Source organism: Suncus etruscus, chromosome 3, assembly GCF_024139225.1.
Source record: "Suncus etruscus isolate mSunEtr1 chromosome 3, mSunEtr1.pri.cur, whole genome shotgun sequence".
NCBI lineage: Eukaryota > Metazoa > Chordata > Mammalia > Eulipotyphla > Soricidae > Suncus > Suncus etruscus.
Genome location: NC_064850.1, coordinates 34,897,296 through 34,917,714, shown reverse-complemented (window position 1 = coordinate 34,917,714; position 20,419 = coordinate 34,897,296). Strand labels below are relative to the sequence as shown.

General features: G+C 48.2%; 1 protein-coding gene across 3 annotated transcripts in view; it reads left to right on the top strand.

Moving 5' to 3' along the window:
• TTC7B (tetratricopeptide repeat domain 7B) overlaps positions 1-20,419 on the top strand; it is a 224,021-nt gene that overhangs the window by 21,379 nt on the left and 182,223 nt on the right. For all 3 annotated transcript variants that reach the window (XM_049769780.1, XM_049769779.1, XM_049769781.1), the window contains exon 3: positions 5,517-5,685. In XM_049769780.1, the coding sequence (XP_049625737.1) occupies positions 5,517-5,685 (169 nt within the window). The remainder of the gene's footprint in view (positions 1-5,516; positions 5,686-20,419) is intronic.

The following is a 20,419-nucleotide window of genomic DNA, read 5'->3' as shown; positions in this document are numbered from 1 at the left end:
TCAGCTGTCCTAAACTGGGCTGAGAAATACCAGGAGTGACCCCCAGGGCTCCTGAACATTCTTGGAAGCCCCATATCCACCTGTACCCCTCAATTAGCACTTGTCCTTTCTTTTATTATTATTTTTTTTTATTTTGGTTTTTGGGTCACACCCGGTGATGCTCAGGGGTTACTCTTGGCTATGCACTCAGGAATCGCTCCTGGTTTGGGGGACCATGTGGGATGCCAGGATTTAAATTACCGTCCATCCTGGATTGGTTGTGTTGCAAGGCAGACACCCTACCACTGTGCTATTACTCAGCCCCTTGCCCTTTTTGTAAATTTATTTATTTTTTGTTTGTCTTTTGGATACACCCAGGTGTATGGGAACTCTGGGGTTACTCCTGCACTCAGTGATCACTCCTAGAAGGCTTGGGAGACCATATAGGTGCCAGGAATTGAATTTTGGATAGTCCTGGTTTGGCCACATGCCAGGCAAATTCCCTACCTGCTATGCTATTGCTCATGCCCAGCACTTGCCATTTCTAATAGCTAATTCAGTGGTTATTGAGAAGATCCCACCACTGTGCAGTTGTCCCCTTATCTCTCCTAGAACTCTCTCCACCTTGCAAAAGGAAACTCACTCTTCCCATATTGTTCTAGTTCCTCATTCTTCTCACCTCAGTCCTCACTTCCTACCATCACCAACTGTTTTCCTCTGTTGCCACAATTCTGACCATTTGTGGTCCCTTGTAGAAGTGGCATCCCACAGTATCTGTCCTATGACTGATTCATTAAACTGGTGTTGTCTCTTTGAAATTCATGCATCTTGTAGCTTGGGTCAGTATTTATTCCCTTACTCTGTGTGTGTGTGTGTGTGTGTGTGTGTGTGTGTATGTGTGTGTGTTTTGGGGAGTACAACCAGCACTGCCTAGGGCTTACTCCCAACTCTGCGCTCAAGGATCACTCCTGGTGTTTAGGGGAGCTGATAGGGTACAGGGAATGGCACTCCTGTTGACTATATGCAAGGCCACAGTGTTGCAAGGCCAGTGCCCTCTGGGCTGTGCCCTCTTAGGCCCCTCACCCCTTTTCCTTTAGGAAGGAATCCTCTCACCTCATTGAAGAGGCTATGTTTGATTCATACGCAGGCTGCTTTTCCCTTTTGTTGGTTTCTTGAACAGTGCTTTGCTGCTCCAAGTGTGGGTTTAAGATAACATCCTTGAGCTCCTGCCTTTTGTTCTTTGCTGCCTAGATCCCGAGCTGGATTGCTGCCTTCTTGTCCAGGGCCAACACCTAGAGATATTCTTCCAGATGCTTACGTGGTGCCTGCTGCTCCCAGTTACTTTCCAAACAGCAGAGCACAGTTTTCATTTCTATATCCTTGCTAGCATTTACTATTTATTTATTGATAATAATAGTAGTAATAATAGTGATTATTATTATTTTGAACCTTAACAATTACAGGGTCTGATAGTGTCATCGTGGCTAGGAGTTGCATTGCATACAGCCAACTCATCTGAATCTATGGGCCTCCTAGCTACCCTGAGCAGTGGTGGGTGCAGCCCAGCAGCCCTGCAGAACCACTGGGGTACCAGGGGTTTCCCCAACGACCACAGGATGGATGCATCTCCAGGCCTGATTAGCTGAGAACTCCCAGGAGAAACCCCCTTCTTCCCCCATCTTAGCTGTTGTATTCAGGGTGAAGTTGTTTGTCATTGTGTCGAACTGCATAGCTTCTGTGGAGTTGGTTGTTGAAGTTTCTTTTTAATTTGGGTCCTAGGATTATGTCTCTGGTCTTTTCCATCAAACCAGAGGTTCTGCCCTTTGACCTACCTCCCTGGAACTGAGTATTGCTTTAATAAAGGCACTCAAGATCTTCAGGACTTGGGGCCGGGCGGTGGCGCTGGAGGTAAGGTGCCTGCCTTGCCTGCGCTAGCCTAGGATGGACCGCGGTTCGATCCCCCGGCGTCCCATATGGTCCCCCAAGAAGCCAGGAGCAACTTCTGAGCGCATAGCCAGCAGTAACCCCTGAGCGTCACAGGGTGTGGCCCAAAAACCAAACAAACAAAAAAAAAAAGATCTTCAGGACTTGATACTGCCTCTGGGGCATCATGAACCGATCAAAGGGCCACACTATCCTGTGATGGTCAGGAACATTTTGGCCTGACCTTCAGGGTGGGTTTTGATGGGGGAAGGGTGAGGGCCAGGGCCGTAGGGGACAGTTCACAGTGACAGCCAGTGAGACCCTGTGTCACATGGACTTACTGTGGCTTGATGTTGTGTTGGGGACCATGTTGGAGCTGTCTTCAGCCCCACACCTGCCCCTGGCTTCATCTTAAAGTACAGACCCTGTATTGGTTCAGGAGCTGCTGGTCTGGGCCACCTGGGCTCTGCAGGATGCTGGGTTGCAGGGCTCAGGCCTGACTGTGCCTTGTAGCTCTGTGCCCTGGCTATGTCTTTGGAGAAGTCACTCCTCTGAGCAGTGAATTCTCATCTGTACACTGCCACACTCCCTCGTTGCCAGGTTTGTTGTGAGGTTCAAAGTTTACAGCTCCATATGAGTCCTTTACTGTTGCATAGTTTTGTTTGTTTTTTTGGGTCACACCCAGCTGTGCTCAGTTACTCCTGGCTCCACATTCAGAAATTACTCCTGGTGGTTGGGGCCAGAGAAATAGCACAGCAGTAGAGTGTTTGCCTTGCAAGCAGCTGAACCTGGATGGATGGTGGTTTGAATCCCGGCATCCCATATAGGCCCCCCCCCCCCCCCCCCCCCCCCGTGCCTGACAGGAGTGATTTCTGAGCACAGAGCCAGGAGTAACCTGAGGGCACCTCTGGGTGTAACCCAAAAACAAACAAACAAAAAAGAAATCACTCCTGGTGGGGCACCATGAGGGATGCCAAGGATGGAACCCAGAAGACAAGGGGCCTGCATGCTGTTCTGTCTTTATGGCCCGCTATTTTTTTTTAAGCTTAGAGAATGTTTCTACAGTTGTCATTTTAGCTTCCTTCTCCTTATAAAGAAAATTCTCGGGCAGATAACATGCAGTAAGGTACTTGCCTTGCATGTTGTGGCTGAGCCAGAGATGATATCTAGCACTCCACTGTGGTCCCCCAAGCCCTGCCAGGAGTGATTCCTGAGCACTATTGAATGTGCTCCCCAACCCCCAAGAAAATTCTGAGGTCACAGGCTTTGACACAAGAATTCTGGCCCTGTCAGACAGGCTAGCATTAATTAAGCCTCTTCTTTATTTTACCTGCAGTCAGCTTGTCTCTGAACTGTATGCTAGCTCAAGCCTTGCCCTAGGTAGACTGAAGAGTGCCTTTCTCTCCCTGCCACAGGGGGTAAGCCAGGGCTGGAGAGTGGAACCTGGGAGCGGTGCAATGTGACCTGAATTGCTGGGCAGGGAGTTGGGGTCTGGCTTCTGATTTGAGCTAAGAGCTAAGAGCCTTAAGTCATATGTGTAAGACCATGTGGTCCCGTGCGAGCACTATGTGGTCCCTGCATTAGTCTGGCCCCATGGCCTCTGCCAAGCTGTCTCTTCCTTGGCAGGCATGAGCTGCTCTTGGGGGCCTCCAGGCAATGATATAGCCTGTCTCCTTCTTCCCATCCCTGCAGTGTTGCCGTCTGGCCCTCTGGCTTGCTGAACCTTGAGCAGTTTTGTAACTTGTTGGGGTTTACTGAAAGATTTTTTTCTGAAACAGACAATGGCAACATTGAAGTAACCCAGAAATTTGGTTTTTGAAGGCCACGACTCAGTGCACTGCATGTTCTTTCAGCCCCATCAGCCTCTCCAGAACTTTCTCTTCTTCCCCCACAAACTGAGATGCCCAGAGACCGCTCCTAGCTCTGCACTTGCTGGTGACTCCTGGGGGTGCAAGAGTGTGGGCTACCATGCTATGCTGGGGTGTGACCCTGTGCACCCCCACATGCAAGGCGCACACTGTGCCTCAGGTTGGCACTTGTGCTCCCAGGTAAGATCAGACTTTGGGGTAGCGTGGTGGAATGTTCGCCCAGGCTTGCCCGCCCTTGCCAGGGAGACCCGCTGTGCTGGGCATCTGGTCCTCACGGCCATTTCTGGTTTGATTTCTTTGTTGGTGAAAACAATGGCAATGTCTTGCTTTGATGTCTCTCTCTAGGACCACACACGAGACCCTTGGGCTCCCGCAGACCTCTCTGTGGATCCTCCTGTCTTGTCTGGGCCACCCACCTGTCCCTTGCGAACACCAGGGGAGAGGGCTACCATGCCCTGCTCTGGCCAGTTTCCTGCATGTGACTTCCCTACCCTGGCTAGAGGCAGTAGAACGTGTGTCTTCAAGCCTGGACTCTGAAGGATAGAACCCGGCAGGCAGAGCCAGGGCTCCAGAGAAACCAGCCTGTTTCCTCATATAGACGGTTGTGTGGCCTCCTCTTCCCCTGGGGTGCAGGCTGTAGAGGGAGCAGAACCCTGCCCCGACTACAGAGTTCCCAGGAGCCTTCCTGAGCCCCTGGGGCTCCCCTGCAAAAACTCTGTCTTAGAAGAAAACAAATCTTGATTTTTTTGGCCCCAATTTGAAAGTTCTAGGGAGCTTTACGGTCTTCCCACCCCACAGTGCTGTGGCCATATTCCCTTTCCCCTCCAGTGGCTGAGGCTGCCTTTTCAGACAGGTGCTCACAGGTTTGGTTCACAAAGCCTTCCTAGGCCAAAGGGGAACCCCTGCTTCCTGCTCCCACACTGCAGAGGTTTTGTTGGACCAGAATTCACATGCTTTGAGATCTGCCTTTAGGAGTATTTTTTGCTGGTTTTCAGAGCTTAACAGAATTGCACAACCATTATCTCAAGTTGGGAACATTTTCATCTCCCCAGAAGAGACCGTTACTTGCAATAGTTACTCCTGTCCCCCTGCCCTACTCCCAGCCCTTGGCCAATGTTGATCTCTGCCTCAGAGAAACTGCCTGGCTGACTGTTCTGTAGAAACCATCTCACATGCTATCCCTTCCCTGAACCGAATGCTATTGGTCATTTATTGACTGATTGGTTTTGGGCCATGCCCAGCTGTGTTCAGGGGTCACTTTTTTTTTTTTGAGGGGGTCATACCCAGCGTTGCTTGGGGGTTACTTCTTGCTCGTCACTCAAGAATCACTCCTGGCAGATTTGGGGGAGCATATGGGATGCTGGGGATCAAACCCGGATTGGCCACATGCAAATCAAACAGCCTACCTGCTGTGCTATTGCTTCGGCCCTACAAGGGATCATGCTTGGTAGTGCTCAGAAAACATATGAGGTATTGGGGATTTGACCCAAGACAAAGATAAATGCCTGACCTGTGCTATGCCTTCAGCCCCTGTTTGCTGATTTTTGGGGCCACACATTGGGGGCACTCAGGGCACTAAGAAATGTTGGGGATGGAACCTGGGGCCTGCGTGTGGACTGCACCCTCTGGCTCAACTATTCTCTTCCAGGCATGGCTGGGTGCTGCTGAGCAGATGGCTGGGCTTCGGGGAAAGCTGCACACACAACCTTGTCAGAAAATATTCTTTCCCTCTTCTTTTCCTTCTAGTCAGAATTACTCCAGGAATCCAATCTTATCATGGCCAAGCTGAATTACGTGGAAGGAGATTACAAAGAAGCCCTCAACATTTATGCCCGAGTGGGCCTCGACGACTTGCCACTGACGGCCGTGCCCCCCTACCGCTTGCGGATGCTGGCGGAAGCCTTCGCTACCAAAGGTGAGGCCTCCTCTGGGCTCTGGGGCCTCAGCCCTGTCTCCCCTGTGAGCCCTGTGCTCTTGGAAATACAGCAACACCTGGGGTTGACCCTCTGCATTCGCACTCATGTATTCATTGGCTGTCTCTCAGTCCCTGCTGAGGGAGTGGAGGGAGAGACATCTTTCCTTCTAGTTTTTGTTTGTTTGGGGGCCATCCTGGCAATATTCCAAGCAATCACACATGTGGGGGACCCTGCGGTACTGGGGTTGGGACCTGGGCTCAGCCCATTGAGCCTTTTCCCTGCGTCTGAGATGCTGAGCCACCCCCTGTGCAGAATGCTGGTCTCCTAAGGAATGTCCTTGGACCCGGACCTGGTCCACATGTCCTAGCACGTGAGCTGAGCTCTGTCCTCCTGGAATGCCGTCTCTGTGGTCTCTGCCAGTGTCTCAGTGAGATTCAGTCATCGGGCTTGGCATTTAGCGAATCTGACTGACTGTTTGGCTGGGCAGGAGCTGCTGGCCCCATAGATACTTTTGTTTTATTTTTTGGGGGGTGGGGCTACACATGGTTGTGCTTAAGGCTTACTCCTGGCCAGGCTCAGGGGACCCTGTGGGGTGCTGGGGATTGAATCTGGGTCAGGTGCATGCAGGACAAGAGCTTTACCGTTCTGCTATGGCTCCGGCCCATGTACAGCTTGTACATGTACTTGGCTCATGTACAGTCTTGATTCTGTCCCCACCAGGAGACTGAAGGCTGGTGGTCCTGCCCGTATCCTGCCTCACAGTGTGGCAGTCATGTGGACAGGGTCTCTATGGTCACCTATGGGTTCGGCATAGAAGGAGGGACATGGCCATCCCAGTTGCCATGAAGGCGTTTGTAGCCTAGTGTGAGAGAAATGCAGTCTCATAGATAAAAAGCAAAAAGACAGACACTGCCCATGTCCTGATTTTTCTAAGCTTGTTAACTAACTGTTCATCTGTAAAATGGGCCTAAACACTCTGTTAGACTGATGATGATGATGAAGTCAAATAATGAAGTTGATTCACTGGACACAGTCCTGGAACATTATCTTTTCTTTCTTTCTTTCTTTCTTTCTTTCTTTCTTTCTTTCTTTCTTTCTTTCTTTCTTTCTTTCTTTCTTTCTTTCTTTCTTTCTTTCTTTCTTTCTTTCTTTCTTTCTTTCTTTCTTTCTTTCTTTCTTTCTTTCTTTCTTTCTTTCTTTCTTTCTTTCTTTCTTTCTTTCTTTCTTTCTTTCTTTCTTTCTTTCTTTCTTTCTTTCTTTCTTTCTTTCTTTCTTTCTTTCTTTCTTTCTTTCTTTTTTGGTTTTTCGGACCACACCCATTTGATGCTCAGGGGTTATTCCTGGCTACGCGGTCAGAAATTGCCCCTGGCTTGGGGGGACCATATGGGACGTCGGGGGATCGAACCGTGGTCCTTTCCTTGGCTAGCGCTTGCAAGGCAGACACCTTACCTCTAGCGCCACCTCGCCGGCCCCTTCTTTCTTTCTTTCTTTCTTTCTTTCTTTCTTTCTTTCTTTCTTTCTTTCTTTCTTTCTTTCTTTCTTTCTTTCTTTCTTTCTTTCTTTCTTTCTTTCTTTCTTTCTTTCTTTCTTTCTTTCTTTCTTTCTTTCTTTCTCTCTCTCTCTCTCTCTCTCTCTCTCTCTCTCTCTCTTTCTTTCTTTCTTTCTTTCTTTCTTCTTTTTTTTTTTTTTGGTTTTTGGGCCACACCAGCAGTGTTCAGGGGTTACTCCTGGCTGTCTGCTCAGAAATAGCTCCTGGCAGGCACTTGGGGACCATATGGGACACCGGGATTCGAACCAACCGCCTTTGGTCCTGGATCAGCTGCTTGCAAGGCAAACGCGCTGTGCTCTCTCTCTGGGCCCTCTTTCTTTCTTTCTTTCTTTCTTTCTTTCTTTCTTTCTTTCTTTCTTTCTTTCTTTCTTTCTTTCTTTCTTTCTTTCTTTCTTCCTTCCTTCCTTCCTTCCTTCCTTCCTTCCTTCCTTCCTTCCTTCCTTTTCCTTCCTTTTCCTTCCTTCCTTCCTTCCTTCCTTCCTTCCTTCCTTCCTTCCTTCCTTCCTTCCTTCCTTCCTTCCTTCCTTCCTTCCTTCCTTCCTTCCTTCCTTCCTTCCTTCCTTCCTTCCTTCCTTCCTTCCCTCCCTCCCTCCCTCCCTCCCTCCCTCCCTCCCTCCCTCTCTCTCTCTCTCTCTCTTTCTTTCTTTTTTTCTTTCAAGGGGTGTGCTCAGGAATCATTCTTGGCTCTGTACTCTGGCTCAGGGGGTCATATAGTGTGTTGGGGATCGAACCTGGGTAGGTTGTGTTGCCAGGAAAGTGTCCTGCTTATTATACTCTCTCTCTGCCCCAGTCCTGACCTATTCTTCTAAATGATGTTTTATTTTTATTTAATATTAATATTTTATTTATTTCCCAAGGAGAGTGTTCTGGGGGACCCAGAGGCTGCTCTTGGTGATATTGGTACTGTGGTATTATTTATGCCCTGCAGTGTTAGGGGTTAGTTGGACCACCCTGTGGGTGCTCAGGGACTACCAGTACCCAGGGTTGTACCTGGGAATGTTCGGGGGCCTCCAGTGCAACAACCAGGATGCTATGTGTTGCTGGCACAGTGGGCCGGGTGACTACCTTGCCAATCTACCTAACCCTCTGTCTTCTGGATGCCCAAATGATGTGCTAGTGTCCCAAGGTGGTAAATGTACTGCCATTTAGGTCTAGGCCATGGCTGTCTGGAGGTGGGAGAAAGTAGAGGGCCGAGAGTGCTTTTGGAGAGAAAGGACATTTGGCAGTGGACTTCTAGAGACCCTGGCCTGTGAAGGCACCACAAAAACAGCTTCTCTATCTGCCACCTACTGTCCGAATTGGGCATTGAGCGTGGCCAAGCCCTGTGTGCAGGGCACCGACTGGGTCATTGTCTGGCCCAGGTGTTCCTGCAGTGTGGGCAAGGGCCTGGGCACAAGGGCTTTGTCACGGGGGGGGGAGGGGGGGGGATCCATGTGAATACTATCAGGTTTGTCCGAGAATCTCCTGGAGTTTCTATGGGCCAGGACAGAAGCTGGCGCTCTTGGTAGTATGTCTGTGTGTGTCTATGTCTCTGTGTATGTTTCTGTGTGTGTCTTTGTGAGTGTGTTTGTATGTATAGTTTATGTCTGTGTGACCATGTGTTTTTGTGTCTGTCTGTGTGAGTCTGTGTATATTTCTGTGTATATCTGTGTTTCTACGTGTCTGTCTCTGTATGTATATATGTGTCTGTATATGTGTATATGTGTATCTGTCTCTATCTATGTATATCTATGTGTGTGTGTCTGTGTCTGTGTATCTGTGTGTCTCTGTCTATGTGTATCTATGTATCTGTCTATATGTGTCTCTGTGTGTGGTTCTGTCTCTGTCTTTGCATCTGTGTATGTGTGTGTTTGTGTTTGTGTGTCTGTGTGTGTAGCTATATCTCTGGCCCAGGGTTGATCCTGTACAGAAGGTGGCACTCTTGCAGGCCATGTGCATCCCAGATCTGCTGGTCTTAGTCATAGCTGGTTAGTCCTTTGGGCTTGGCTAGTTGTGGACCTACTGAATCCTGAGCACTGGGTCTGAACATTTGTTCTGAGTCAGCCCCGTGGTGGCACACTGGTCTCATGGTGGCAGCCATGCAGGGAGGTCAGGAGCCTTTTCTAAGTCTAGTCCCAAGTGATGAGGCCAGTGAGGACTTTAGGTCCAGAACCTTGCTGGCCAGTTTAGGGCTCACATGTGCAGGGATCCCTCTTGCCTGGAGGCAATGGTCTGTCACCAGGAGGGCCCAGATCCAGCACCTGGACTGGCAGATGGAGGCAGGTAATATGATGATTTTAGCACTGAAGCTCCCAGCTTGATCCATTACTCGCTCTGACCTTGGACAGGTTTGCATGTCTCAGCCTCAGTTTCCTCAGTCTGTGTAGCTCTCACTGGGTGGATGCAGGATTACACAGGATAGTCTGTGTTAGATAATGAAATTGGTGCCTGACCAGAGCAAGCCTGAAGCATGTGTCAGCTTTAAAAGGGTCTAGTGGTGAGACCATGGGAGCAAATCCTAGTCAGAGCATGGGCGAGGACAAGCCTGTTCTTGGGGTCCCTGGAGGCCTGGTCTTAGCTCCACACTGGGTCAGTCTTAGCTTTCTTTTTTTCCCTCATAATCCTGGAGGGTTGTGATGGGATGCCCCTGCTCTTTCATCCATGTGGATGGATCAATAGCTGACGAAGCCTCATGGGAAACCTCTGGGTAGACACAGGGCTTCTGGCATCTTTGGAAACAAGGGTGGGGGGCTCTGGAGCCTTTAGTGGCACAGCCCTGATGCGTATTGCTGCAGGCCATGACATTGGCCCCCACCTGTTCCATGATCACCTATAGGTATGACAACCCAGGGCCTCTGGTGCCCACTGCCTCCTCCCATGGCCAGTTGCCAGGTGACCATGGGCAGCAAGCCGCAGAGCCAGCCATGAGCTCAGAGGCAGTTTGTACTCATACTGCATTCCTGAGGGGCCTAGAAGGGAGAAGGTTTCTTTTTAGTGCTCAGTCCTACGTGATCAGGCACTGTGTGGACAGAACCCACCACAGCCCCGTATGAGGTTTCCAAGGGTAGGCAATATGCCTGGGGCAGGAGAGTGCCCTAGATTTGTCCCGCCAGCCCTGTGCTTTCCCACCCACTTAGCCCAGTGCCCAGGTCCCTGTTTCTGTGTTGAACCCCAACAACCTGATTCTTACTATTCTCTCTGGAGTTTATTTGTTATGGGCCTCATCTGACAATGCTCAGGACACTCCTGGAGGGGCTCAAAGGACCATATGGAATGAATGCTGGGGATTGAACCCAGGTTGGCCATGTGCAAGGCAAGTACCCTCCCTGCTGTACTATCACTCTGGCCTCTCACTATCCTCTTTGAAGCTTTGAGACTCAGTGTCTCAGTTGGCCTCCAGAGCACTGGTCATGCTCTGGGTTAGGAAGATAAATTGGGGCCTTGGTCAGGCATACCCAGGTGGTCTATGGATCCCTCAAGGAGGGATTCTGGCCTTCGTTTGCTGACTGGCTGTCTAAGACACGTGACAGGCTCCAGTTCATTTAGAATGAACCTTCTCCACACTCCTTGATTGGCTTCTGCCTGGATGGCAGCCTCTGCTTCTCACTGCCATGCTCTGAACTGACCCTGGCCAGAGGCATGTCTTGCCTTTGCCTGACATAACTGAGTGCATTTGATGGCTCTGTGAGGCATTGCTCCAGAGCAGATCTCACCCAGAGTTGGTGTCCCGAGGCTGGCACATTTCTTCTCGGTTCTGTTTTCAGGAAGCTGTTCTGTGGGCCTGGCTCCCCCATCCTGACCTTCCATCTGTCTCAGACTCAGCCGAGAAGCAGAGCATGGAAGGGGGGAACTGAGGACCCCCCCCCCCCCAGCTTCACCAAGGTCAGGCAAATGGCTGTCTCTGCTCTGAGACTGCGATGAAGACTATTGGGTAGATTCTCAGGACCCCGAAGTGACTGCAAAGTTTCTATCTGCTCTGGGGTGACAGCTGGGGAGCCCCCAGAATGGACTCCTGGGAGCACTGGGCTGGCAAGAACCCAGAGAAGTTTCCCTCCCTATAAATGACTTTGATTTATTTATTAAAAACTTTTTTGGGGGTCTGAAGCAATAGCACAGTGGGTAGGGTATTTGTCTGGCACATGGCCAACCCGGGTTTGATCCCCACCATCCCATATGCTCCCCTAAGCCTGCCAGGAGTGATTCCTGAGAGCAAAGCCAGGAGGAACCCATGAGCACTGTCAGGTATGATTCAAAAACCAAAAAAAACATTTGTTTTTCTGAATTTGGGATCACACCCAGTATTGCTGGGTCGGGGGGCTGCTGTGCTGAGGACAAAAGCTAGAGACTCCCCAGACTGAGCTCGCACCCAATCTGTTGTGCCCTGTCTTAGTCTCATGACAACTACATTCCTAGGGAAAAAATTGTGTCAGGGGGGCTTTCAAGCCAGGCTCAGGGATCTGGGGGTCACTCCTGGTGATATTCGGCTGGCCAGACAGTTATGGGGGCCACTCGGCCACAACCAGTGCTCAGAGACCTTTGTGCAGGGACAGTTTATTTGGGGAGAGGGTGCCATGGAGAGGTTTGAGGCCTGCAGATCGTGGGTAGTGAAGGAGGTTGGGGAGCAACCAGTGGTCAGGCAACTGGAGAGGCTCTTCATACGCTCTTCACTGGTCCACACCAGACCGGCTCCTGGCCATCTTGTCAGAGGGTAGAGGGCAGAAGGCATCTGGCAGTGGGTGGTGTTGCTGGGCCCTTCACCCAGGAAGGATGAGTCCATTCAAGGGTTTTTGTAAGAGCAAGACCAGCTCTTCTGCAGTCAGAACTTGCCAATGCACTGAGGTGACAGGAGACAAGAAGGGTCTCACTGGCCACAGGTCCAGCAGACTCCCTCCTGTGGCCTGCAGCTCACCTCTCTTGGTGCCTTTATGCCCTTGTTCCATGCACATGGCCATGAGCCTGCTATGTCACCTCACCTGGGTGCATTTGGGGACAAGTCTTGGCTCTGCAGGCAGCAGGAGTATTGGAGTTGCCACCTCCTCCCACGTTCCCAGATCAGTGTTTTGGCTGGACACTGTGCATTAGTACACCACACACTCGTGCACTCCTGTATCTGTGCACCCATGCATCCCTGCACTCGCACTCCCACACAGCCCTCAGTCAGTGTTACTCTACTAGTCAAGACACAGCACCAGGTGATGTCACTGCTGTGGGGCTGTTGTCCGCTGGTTCCTCCTATGTGACTCTGCATGCTCAGGACCCCACTGAGAGCTGAGAGCTAGGCCAGAAGTTCTGCCTGCACCCAACGCACCCAGTCCCAGGCAGTGGGTGTCGCTGGGCAGGGTCTGCCACAGTGGAAGGTACAGGGTGGGATGCCTCTGCTTGGCCTGCCTGCCTGCCTGCCTGCCTGCCTCCCTCCCTCCCTCCCTCCCTCCCTCCCTCCCTCCCTCCCTCCCTCCCTCCCTCCCTCCCTTCCTTCCTTCCTTCCTTCCTTCCTTCCTTCCTTCCTTCCTTCCTTCCTTCCTTCCTTCCTTCCTTCCTTCCTGTCCTGGCTCCACCATCAGGAATCATGCCTGGTGGTGCTCATGGGACTATGTGGGATGCCAGGGATCAAACCCAGGTCTGCCGTGTTCACACCCCTTTATCTGGCATCTAGCATTGATTCTGCAGTTACCTCCTGTCTTTGCCCCATGGATTTACATTATTCTTCATAGAAACTAAATATTTGGGGCTGGAGATATAGCACAGCAGTAAGGTGTTTGCCTTCCATGCAGAAGGACGGTGGTTCAAATCCTGGCATCCCATATGGTCCCCCGAGCCTGGGGACGATTTCTGAGCGTAGAGCCAGGAGTAGCCCCTGAGCGCTGCCGGGTGTGACCCCCCCCCCAAAAAAAAGAAACTAAATATTTGTACACAGGTCAGGAGCATCGGTGGGTGCCCACTGCTGCCTGTGCTTTAGTCTCATCTACATTTTCTTACTCTTTTTTGTTTTGTTTTCTGTTTTTCACCTGGCAGTGTGCTGGGGTCACTCCTGCCTCTGCTTTGGGGACCATATGGAGTGCAGGGGGTGTGCAGATCATGTATTCAGTCTTTGGGCTTTCTCTGCCTCCAGGTCTTTTCTGGTCTCATCATGCGTAGAATTCTTTTTTTTTTTTTTTTTTTTAATATGAGATGAAGCCTCCTATAATGCTTTGTGACCTGTTTTTTTTCTGCTTCACTGCAAATCACAGCGTTTCTGTGAGAATAATTGTCGTGGTCTGCATCCTTCTTGTCACTGAGTGGTGCCCTCTCTGAGTAAGCTACAATGGCTTTATGTGAAAGCCACCGCTTGGGGGCATGGAGGTTGTTTTGGGGGTCTCATCATTGTGATGGGATGTGAGATGCGCCCTTTGAACCTGTCTTTCCTGCTTGCTCTGACTGATCTCTGGAGAGGTTTGGGTCAAAGAAGTGCCCTTCCTCATGGCCCCACAGTGTAACTGTCTGTGCGCTTTCACCTCAGTGGGGCTGGTAATAGGTTGGGCCATAGTGCTTTCGTTCAGGCAAATGTAAATCCCTCATCTGGAAGGATTTTTCTGTTGTGTACTGAGAATAGGCCATTTGGAAAATAAAGGAATATAGGCGTGGAACCATAGTAGAGAGGGAAGGCATTTGCTATGCACACAGCCAACCTGGGTTCAGTTCCTGGCACCATTTATAGTTCCCAGTTATGTCCAGGAGTGAGCCTTGAGCACAGAGCCAGGGGTGAATCGTGAGCACAGAGCCAAGAGTAAGCCCTGAGTTCTGTCAGGTTGGCCCAATTCCCTGCTACGCCCCCCTAGCAATATTTTTCACACATTGTTCTTTTTTAAAAACAAAAGGTTTAGGGGCTGGAGTGGAAGGGCATGCGGCTGACTCAGGATGGATTTGAGTTAGATCCCCAACATCCCATATGATCCCTTCAGCCAGGAGTGATTTCTGAGAGCATAGCCAGGAGTAACCCCTGAGTGTCAGTGGGTCTAGCCCCAAAACCAAAAAATAAAATAAAATAAAAGTTTAATTGAGGGGCCGGGCGGTGGCGCTGGAGGTAAGGTGCCTGCCTTGCCTGCGCTAGCCTAGGACGGACCGCGGTTCGATCCCCCGGCGTCCCATATGGTCCCCCAAGAAGCCAGGAGCAACTTCTGAGCGCATAGCCAGGAGTAACCCCTGAGCGTCACAGGGTGTGGCCCAAAAACCAAAAAAAAAAAAAAAAAAAAAAAGTTTAATTGAATTGCCATTGGTTTACAATAAATTTAATTATGTTCAGTCTATTATTCTCCTTTAGTCACTTTTGTGCTTTTGTTGTTGATCTGAGAAGCCATTGCCTAATCAAGACCTCAAAGATTTACTCATGATTTTTTTCTAAGCCTTTTATACTTTTAACCCTTAGAGTTAGGTGTATAATCAGCTTTGAGTTCATTTTTACATAAGGTCTGAGGTTAGGATTCCACTTCATTCTTTTACATACAATATCCAGTTGAGCAGTCTATTAACACCTAGCTACATTTTTTATTTTGGGGCCACTAACTTGCAGTGCTCAGGCATTACTCCTGACTCTGTACTCAGGAATCACTACTGGCGGTGCTCAGAGGACCATAGGGAAGCCAGGGATTGAATTTGGCTCTGCAGAATGCAAGGCAAGTGACCTCCCCACTGTCTAAACCCTTTATTTCATCTTATTTTTTTGTCTTTTTTTGTTTTGGGGCCATGTCTGGCAATGCTTAGGAGTTACTCTGCACTCAGGAATCACTCCTGGCAGTGCCTAGGAGACCATATAGGATACTGGGGATTGAACTTGGTTTGGCTACATGCAAGACAAACTTCCTTCCTGCTATCCTATCTCTCTAGCTCTTTCATTTATTTCATCTTTTGTAGCAGAGCTCTGTTTGCTCAGTCTACCTGTGGTGGGCTTTCAGGAGGAGGTGATTATTGGCTCTTGCGAATAATATTGCTTAGGACATAGGGGCACAAACATCCAAATCTGTCCTTCTGTGTCCTAGTGATTTAGGCCTAACAGTTGTATTGCTAGATTACATGAATTTCCATGATTATTATTTTTTTAAAAAGCTCCATTTTTTTATTTTTTAAAATTTTCTTTTTATGAGTTGGAGTGGTAGCACAGCAGAGGGCAATTGTCTTGCATGTAGCTGACCCAGGACAGACATGGGTTTGATCCCTGGCATCCCATATGATCCCCTGAGCCTGTCAGGAGTGATTTCTGAGTGCAGAGCCACGAGTAACCCCTGAGCACTGCCAGGTGTGACCCAACACCCCTCCCCCCAAAAAAAAACCCATAACATTTTATTTAATTTTTTTTTGATTTTCAGGTCACACCTGGCAGTTCTCAGGGGTTATTCCTGGCTCTACACCCAGAAATCGCTCCTGGCAGGCTCGGGGGACCATATAGGAAGCCAGGATTCAAACCACCATCCTTCTGCATGCAAGGCATAACTCCATTCTATCTCTCTGGCCTCAGAATTTTATTTTTTTTTTAATTTTTCATTTATTCCTTAAATAAAAAATATCTGTACCAACTTAACTTACATGCCCACTGACAGTACAACAGAGAGCTCCTCTTCCTCCATGTCTTCTGCAGACTCTTTCCAAATTGTTGACTGAAGCTATTCATGGGTGTGAGCTGAGATGGCAACAAGGGCTGTACTTTACAGGTCCCTAGTAATAAGTGATGTGGTGTAAAATAAATCCCCACAAATTGTGAACTCACCCCAGGCAGATGGGTCTGAAAATGGGTAGCCATGAAGGATTAATAAACTAAGCCAGTCAGGAGAGAGTTATGGAGTCAATGGCTTTTCACTAGTGGTCTCTCTGAGCTTTCCAAAGTCAGACTGCATTTTCTTTATTCAGCAGTCCCAATTCATCCCTGACAGGGGAAGGTAGAGTGAGATCCAGGTGGGCTTTTACATATCAAAGGAATAGGTTTAAAGGAAGGAGGAAGTTGGATACCTTTGTTATAGGTTAATAGCTGGGTGTCATCTTACAGTGTGGGACCTTTCTTCATGGTCTCTGAGCTGACCATGTGTCTTCGTTGGAGAAATATCTTTTCAGGTCTGTGGCTCCTTTTAGTTTAAACAGGGTTTCTTTGGAGCAGTATGACTTCTGTGTATGTTTTATATTTTCACCCCTTTTCTGTGTATCCTAGGCAATTATGTTCTCCTAATTGCTATGTCCCCACCCCAATTAATATTTGGCTCAGGGGATTGTGTTCTGGGGACTATATTCTTCTCTTTTCTGTATTTTATGGATTGGGGTCTGATAGTTAAGTCTTTAATCCACATTGAGTTTCTGTTGGTGTGTGGCATTAAGTAGTGATCATGCTTCATTCTTTTCCTCATGACTGTCCCAATTTTTTTGCCACTAGATCTATAAAGGGCCTTTCTGCCCTCCAGCATGTGACCTGGCTCCATTACATGGCTCAAATGGTGGGTGTCTTTCATAGGACATACTGTCTCTATTGGTGTCGCTATATGGTCAGTTTTGAGGTTGAAAAGTCTATGTTTTTTTTTTTTTTTTTGGTTTTTTTTTTGGGCCACACCCTGTGATGCTCAGGGGTTACTCCTGGCTATGCGCTCAGAAGTTGCTCCTGGCTTCTTGGGGGACCATATGGGACGCCTGGGGATCGAACCGTGATCCATCCTAGGCTAGCGCAGGCACCTTACCTCCAGCGCCACCGCCCAGCCCCAGAGTCTATGTTTTTTTATTTTTTTCCCCCATTATTCTTTAGCCTTTTTTGCCTGTTTGTTTGTTTGCTCCTTTATATTTTAGTATATATTTATATTTGATTTAATTTGTTTTGGGGACACACCCAGTGATCCTCGGGGTTACTCTAGGCTCTGCGCTCAGGGATGACTCCTGGGGCTCAGGGGACCCTAAGGGATGCAGGGAATCAAACCCAGATTTGCTGCATGCAAATCTTTTTTTTTTTTTTTTTTTTTTGGTTTTTGGGTCACACCCGGCAGTGCTCAGGGGTTATTCCTGGCTCCAGGCTTAGAAATTGCTCCTGGCAGGCACAGGGGACCATATGGGGCGCCGGGATTCGAACCGATGACCTCCTGCATGAAAGGCAAATGCCTTACCTCCATGCTATCTCTTCGGCCCCACTGCTGCATGCAAATCTTGCATGCTCTACTCTTTCTCCAGCTCCGACATTTTGATATGAATTTTATTTGGGGGTGTGGTGTACCCCAAGACCCACCCATATCTGGGAGGAGTTTTGGGGTACACCACATGGCCAAAAACTTGCTTGCAAAGTGCGCCCAAAGAAAAAAAAAAAGGCTGCGAAAAGCTCCAAGCGGCTGGGCTCGGCTTGGCTGGGCTCAGCTTTGCCCGGAAAAGCGAAAAACCTGGAATCCTCGCTCCAGATCACAAACCGGCAGCGGAGCCTGGAACTACGGAAGAAAGCCACGTGGTAAGATCAGCGTGGGACAAACCAACATCTGAACTTTAAAAGTTTACAAAAGCCACGTGGTGAGATCAGCGTGGGACAAATTAATCTAAACTATGGTTTTAGGTGTAGAAAATTAGTGGGTAGTAATGTTTTACTCATAGTTGGTGATGGAATAAGTTTTAATTAGTTAGTGGTTAAAAAATAAAAATATAAGGGAGGTAATACAGATTAGCCCATTTTAACATCTAATTTCTAACCACCTGCATCTTTGTCTTAGTCATTTTCTTTATAATTTAAATGTGTTTTGTTGTCTTTCAAAGTTAATATTTGTTATTGCAAAATGTTTTACTGTGTATTTTAATGTACTTAGCCTGTTTTTAAAATGTATGTTATGCATGTATGCTGAAGTACTTGTGTATAGGAAAAATACAGGAACAGTGAAGTTCCCCCAATATAGTTTAAAAATATAGAAACATAAAAGTTCCGAAATAGTGCTTGGTAAAAAAAAAGCATTAATAGAATTTTAGGTTACAGGTGTAAAGTATATTTTGCAAATAATATGTTTTTGAAAAGGGCTGGTATATTAATTTTCACTTTATTACGTTGGCGCATGAAAATATTTAAAAAAGGGGGAAATGTGGTGTACCCCAAGACCCACCCATATCTGGGAGGAGTTTTGGGAACCGGATAATAGGTGTAACTACCTGCAAGACCTCCCATTTCTGGGAGGGGTCTGGAAAAGGATAGATAAACCTCTGAGCCAGGGGATTCGCGCCTTTTGCCGTTTCTCTCTTGGCCCGGCTTGGCTTCCTGGCTTTTGGATCTTTGGGCCGCATGGAGCCCAAAGGGAAGATGGCTAACAGGAGATAAGATGCAGGGCTAGCAAAATATTGCTGAATGATTCTTCCTGAAGCCTGCGTGTGAGTGATTTCACCTGGGCCTGGAACTCGCCAGCTGCATGGAGGTTGCAGAGCCATGTGGGCTGGATGGCATCATCCACCATCCAGCCCCATCGTTATTTATTTAATTCTACAGGGGGAACACACACTCTCAAGGGTTACTTCTGACGCTGTGCTCAGAAATCACTACTGGCACACTTGGGGAAACATATGGGATGCCAGGAATCTGGGTTGGCCCTGTGCAAGGCAAACACTCTGCCCACTGTGCTACTACTCTGGCCTCCATTTTGGTATAAAATTTTAGAATCAAGTGACCAATAAGTACAAATAAAATATTTTTATGGGAATAGAAAAGGAATATGCTGATTCATTTTAATAACATTAGACTGCTGTGCATGGCCTGGGAATGATTTTTTAATATCTTTCAGAAACCTTTAGTAAGTTTTGAACCTTACATTATTTGATGGAATTATAAGATTATTGTGGGTTGTCTTTTCTTTTTTTCTTTTTTTTTTGGGGGGGGGGTCATACCCTGTGATGCTCAGGGGTTATTCCTGACCTTGGGGGACCATATGGGACTCTGTGGGTTTGAACTACAGTTCGTCCTAGGTTAACACATGCAAGGCAAATACCCTATCACTTGCGTCACCACTCTGGCCCCAGGGATTATTGTTTTATTAATTTTGTTTTTTTCGGATAGTGCTTTGTTCATGTATAGAAATACAAAGAATTAAGATAAATTTATTTTTATGTTTTTAAATCCGGTGAGTTTTTGTATACTGCATATGTTACTCTACAAATTTGCTGAACAAATTTGTCCTATTCACGTTGGGCAGTGTGGATCCTTCCTAGTTTTCATGTCATTTGTTTGTTTGACATTTGCATATTTGATGTGGTAGTCAGTCTGTCTGACTGTTGGCCAGAGCCTGGGGCAGAATGTCGGAGAGAGTGTGCAAAGTGGAGGAGGCTCTCTGGGAGCTCTGCCCACTAGAAGGTGTGGGCTTTTCATACGTGGCCATTGTCAGGTGAAGGAAGAGATTCCCCTTTATTTCTAGCATCTTTGCCATGAAGAGATGAAGAGTGTCTGATTTTGTCAAAAGTTGAGAGAGAGAGAGAGAGAGAGAGAGAGAGAGAGAGAGAAGGAAGGAAGAAAGGAAGGAAGGAGGAAGGAAGGTAGGTAGGAGGAAGGAAGGAAGGAAATAAAGAAATAGAGAGAAAGAGAGAAAGGAAGAAAGAAGGAAGGAAGGAAGGAAGGAAGGAAGGAAGGAAGGAAGGAAGGAAGGAAGAACGAATGCTTGTTTGATGGGTTTATTTTGCTTTGCTTTTGGGGCCACACCCAGCCAGGATTACTCTGGCTGATCTCTCAGGGGACAAGGTGGGATGTCCGGAATTGAACTCGGGTCTCCTCAATCTCTTGTGTTCTGTTACTTTAATATGATTATTACATTGATCCTTTCCAATGTAAAACCAGTCCCTTATTTCTGAATTATCTCCCACTTGACCAGGACATGACAGTCTTCTCCTTCTTTGGGGATCCAACCCAGGCACTCACGCCTGCAAGGCAAGTGCTTTCCCAGCCACTCAAGATGTGAAATTGCTACTTGATGCTGAGTATGGAGTGCTCCTGTTTTGCTGAGAACTTTCCTTCCATGCTAACTGTGGGAGTAGGGACGGTTGGCAGTCAATGGCATCAGAACAAGTGACCAGATGTCAGGGTCTGATAATAAACCATGACTCTTGTCATGCTGGGATCCCTGAGCTCTGAGCAGCTCCCTTTGTACAGGGCTGCGGTTAATTCTATAGCTACTTGGTGGGACTTACTCAGAGACCATCTGCATCTGGGTTTTCCTTTGTCTTTCTTGGGTGGGGGGAATAGGAGAGAGGCTTAG